We start from the raw sequence: 3,575 nt of genomic DNA on the forward strand, positions 1-3,575 counted from the left end.
ATATATACATATATGGCTATAACTTCCTGTTAAATCGGCCTATCATTATGAAACTTGGCACACGGACTCATAGTCACTAACTATTTACCGAATCTCAATGAAATATTCCAGGAAATACGGGAGTTACGGCGATTACGGGGGAGAGGGGCAAGCGAGGGAAATTCCAAAATACACATTTTCTGCGTATTCATATAAGGCATCTTGGACGAAAATTTGGTGTCCCTAGCTGATATGGTCTCCGAGATATAGGTGATTATACGAACGGCGTTTGAGGGAAAAATAAAAAAAATAAATAAAACAAACTCGTGTAGCGTACATACATAAGGCATCTTTTTGCAAAATTTTGTGTCTCCAGCTCTTAAAGCGTCTGAGATCCAGGTGTTCATACGGACAGACGGACGAACGGACAGCCAGACAGGACTAGATCGACTTGTCTTGTCATGTTGTTACATTTTTCACCTCCCGCAAACCTAATACACTCTTGTACATTTCATGTAGAGAGTATGAAGAGGTTTACACTCGTTCTCAATATACATATGATTGCGAAACTTAAGACAAATTGTTTATTATTCAATTTTTTTTTAATTATTGTTTTCGATTTGTTTTTGGATTTGTTAAATTGAAGATTTTGTGTTCGTTTCTCCTTGCAGAACATGATGATTTTCTCTCTCTTATTCTTTCGTCATAATTGTTTGACTAATACAACTAATTTTTTGTATGTATATATGGGGGTGAGTGTGTGTGTGAGTGTTATGCCTTATGATTATACAGGATATACATACATAGAGATGTGTTTGTCCGTCTGTCTGAGTCAGTTTTACGATCCACTGGGTACGTTAACATGCCACAGTCTATCGTTGCTTGATAACAAAGTTAAAAACTATAGATTAATACGAATATATATATATGTATAGTATTCATATACGTATGATTGTGTGCATGTGTGAGCAGAAGTGTGTCTCTGTCCCTTCGAATATCAAATCAAAATCAAAGCTTGACTTAAGTACATATCTATGTATGTGTCTGTCTGCCGAGCTGTTTGAATGCTTCTTGGTTTATCTTTTTCTTTTTGTGTTTTTTTTTTTATATATATATATTTTTCAATCAATCCCTATATAGAATCAATTTTGTTCACATATTAACTGCTCCTTCAGCTCTCCTCTCGCGACTTCTGCTTTCACATATAAAAATAAACTATCTGCTCTAATCATGTATATATATATGTGTATATACGAGTATATATGTAGAGATGTGATAACTCGTACAGCTGGCTCTGTTGATTACCTTCCATACGTCGCTGAGCTGTACATTCAACATATTTATATTATGTGTGTTTGTCTCCGATCAAAAAAACGTGAGTCCTATTCTCTGTCCTTGTCTGTTTTGCTCGAGTGTTGGGCTAAGTGTTGAATGCATCTTAAAGGTGCGTGGTGAAGTAAGGGGGACAGAGGGAGCGGGGAGAGTGGGTTGCTTTCCACACTAAACATCTTAGTGCGGCTGAGATTGGCGTCAATTGTACAATTGAACTTGTCAGCTGGACGCATGGTCAGAGACGAGGTCGAACTAAACGCGCATAATTCGCATTGCGTTCCTATACAGTTTCTAGTTTATATAGCATGTTATTGTGTCGTGTGTGTTTGTGTGTGTGTGTGTGCATGTTTGTCTCTGGGTCTGTGATCTTTGTACATTGTGCGACAGCGATTAGTCGGACAATGTGGGTTTAACGGCCTGCTTTTCCTTTTCCTTCTCACGCTCCGCGCGCTGCTCAGGTGTTAGCATTATCCCCGCATTCTGTTGCTGTGTCTGGTGGGTTTTCTGCTTCAGTATCGTCCAATCATAGATATAGTCATACTGATGATTAAGTGTGCGGAACAAAATGCTGAAGAAGTAGGAGAAGTTACTAAATGGGCTCTTGTGTTGCAATTACGATTCCATCCACTTACCGGAAGAGTTGACGCAAATACATATAGTCTGGCTGCTCCTCGAATCGCAGGCTACGGCAGTAACTTAGATACATTGAGAATTCAGCCGGATAACCCTTGCAGAGCACCTCAATCGGAGTGGACATTTTCCTCTCGGAGATTTTCTCGTATTTCTGTTTCTTGTTTGTCGCCTTCATGCCCTGCCAGGGCAGAATACCGCGATTGAAGTACATCATCACATAGCCGAGGGATTCCATGTCGTCGCGACGCGACTGCTCGATGCCAACATGAGCATTGATTGAGGCATAGCGGGCCGTGCCCGTCAAGTGCTTCTCCTCGCGATAGGGGATATGGGCACGTTTTTGTGGATCACGATACTTTTTGGCCAGGCCAAAGTCGATCAAGAAGAGCTTATTGCAATGGCGACCGATGCCCATGAGAAAATTATCGGGCTTGATATCACGATGAATGAAGCACTTTAGATGCACATACTCCAAACGGCCGATCATCTGATCGACGAGCATTAGGACCGTCTTGATGGTGAAGTGACGTGTACAAGCGTTGAAGAGATCTTCGAGGGAGGGACCAAGTAGGTCCATGACAAGAATATTAAAGTTTTTCTCATTCCCGTAATAGCGTATGCGAGGTATGCCGACTCCCCCACTCAGCACACGATATAGTTTGTATTCGTACAGCAGTTGTGGATGGCGGGCCGTAGCGCTTTCCATTTTTATGGCCACTTCCTCGCCGCACTGCATGCTCATGCCAAGATAGATGTCGCCAAAAGAGCCGCTGCCTGCAAGTACCCGCGAATCAAAACAGTAACAATAAATCATTTGAAATCAAGTGTCAGGTGACGGGTGCCATCATTGGAGGTGCACGTTCGTTTGCTAGCTTGTTTGTTTTGTTAAGCATGAGCCTGTGTATTGCGTTTCGCATCTCGTTAGCGGTCAGGTTGCTTGCATATCGCTCCGCATTGCCACAACAAAAACCGATGTACATGTGTATGTGTGACTAATGACCGATGATAGAAAGATGTTAGACTCACCAATTTTACGAATGATTCTATATTTGCCGCCCACAGTTATTTCGGAGCGATGGTTCTTCATTTTCATCAGCTTGTCCATGGCTTGTTCGCTGGGATGTGAGTGTGTGCGAGCGTTTCTTAAAAGTCAAACAACAAACAAAAAAAAACAACTGCAATTGCGCGACAAAACTGAAACTGAAGGGAAAATGGCAAAGCACGCTGCTGGCTGGTCAATTGCTTCGCGCGTAGTTGTGCGGACGTGCACCGTAGGCCGCAAGTGCCAGTCGAACGCGTGTAAAACAAAAAGAAACAGTAAAAGTCTGCACAAGGCAGCAAACTTCCCAATTTCTTTTTAACAAGAATTACAAGAACAAGAGTTGCCCACGTTAGTGATGCGACTGATTTACTAGCAAACGCCTGCTATCGCTCATCGGTTTACGGAAAGTGTCGCCCGACACCGTAGCAGATGGGCAGCACTCTATTCACATAGTATCGATGCCATATTCGCTATTTCATCGCCGTTCCTAGAAGTGTGACCCAGCGTCAGCAACGAATGGGCAGCACTGGCAGCACACTGTATCGATGCCCTAACCAAAATTCCAATTTATACTCACGCCACTCAAGAT

General features: G+C 42.5%; 1 protein-coding gene across 1 annotated transcript; it reads right to left on the reverse strand.

Annotated features, from left to right (window-relative positions):
• Nucleotides 1-540: 540 nt before the first annotated feature.
• Nucleotides 541-3,365, reverse strand: LOC115629930 (casein kinase I-like). The gene is made up of 3 exons (XM_030526534.1): nt 2,971-3,365; nt 1,944-2,718; nt 541-1,879 (listed from the first exon to the last, which is right to left on the reverse strand). Exons 1-3 carry the CDS (start codon nt 3,047-3,049, stop codon nt 1,702-1,704), a joined length of 1,032 nt encoding a protein of 343 aa, XP_030382394.1. The 5' UTR covers nt 3,050-3,365; the 3' UTR covers nt 541-1,701.
• Nucleotides 3,366-3,575: the final 210 nt, after the last annotated feature.

The sequence above is a fragment of the Scaptodrosophila lebanonensis genome, unplaced genomic scaffold (assembly GCF_003285725.1).
Source record: "Scaptodrosophila lebanonensis strain 11010-0011.00,11010-0021.00 unplaced genomic scaffold, SlebRS2 tig00000171-arrow-arrow-pilon, whole genome shotgun sequence".
Lineage (NCBI taxonomy): Eukaryota > Metazoa > Arthropoda > Insecta > Diptera > Drosophilidae > Scaptodrosophila > Scaptodrosophila lebanonensis.

Excerpts from the sequence above, each read along its gene's own strand:
- LOC115629930 (XM_030526534.1), bottom strand. The coding sequence starts at position 3,049 with ATGGACAAGCTGATGAAAATGAAGAACCATCGCTCCGAAATAACTGTG. Across the intron at positions 2,719-2,970 it reads TAGAATCATTCGTAAAATTG|GCAGCGGCTCTTTTGGCGAC; the intron begins GTGAGTCTAACA and ends GGGTACTTGCAG. Across the intron at positions 1,880-1,943 it reads TATTTGCGTCAACTCTTCCG|CATTTTGTTCCGCACACTTA; the intron begins GTAAGTGGATGG and ends CTACTTCTTCAG.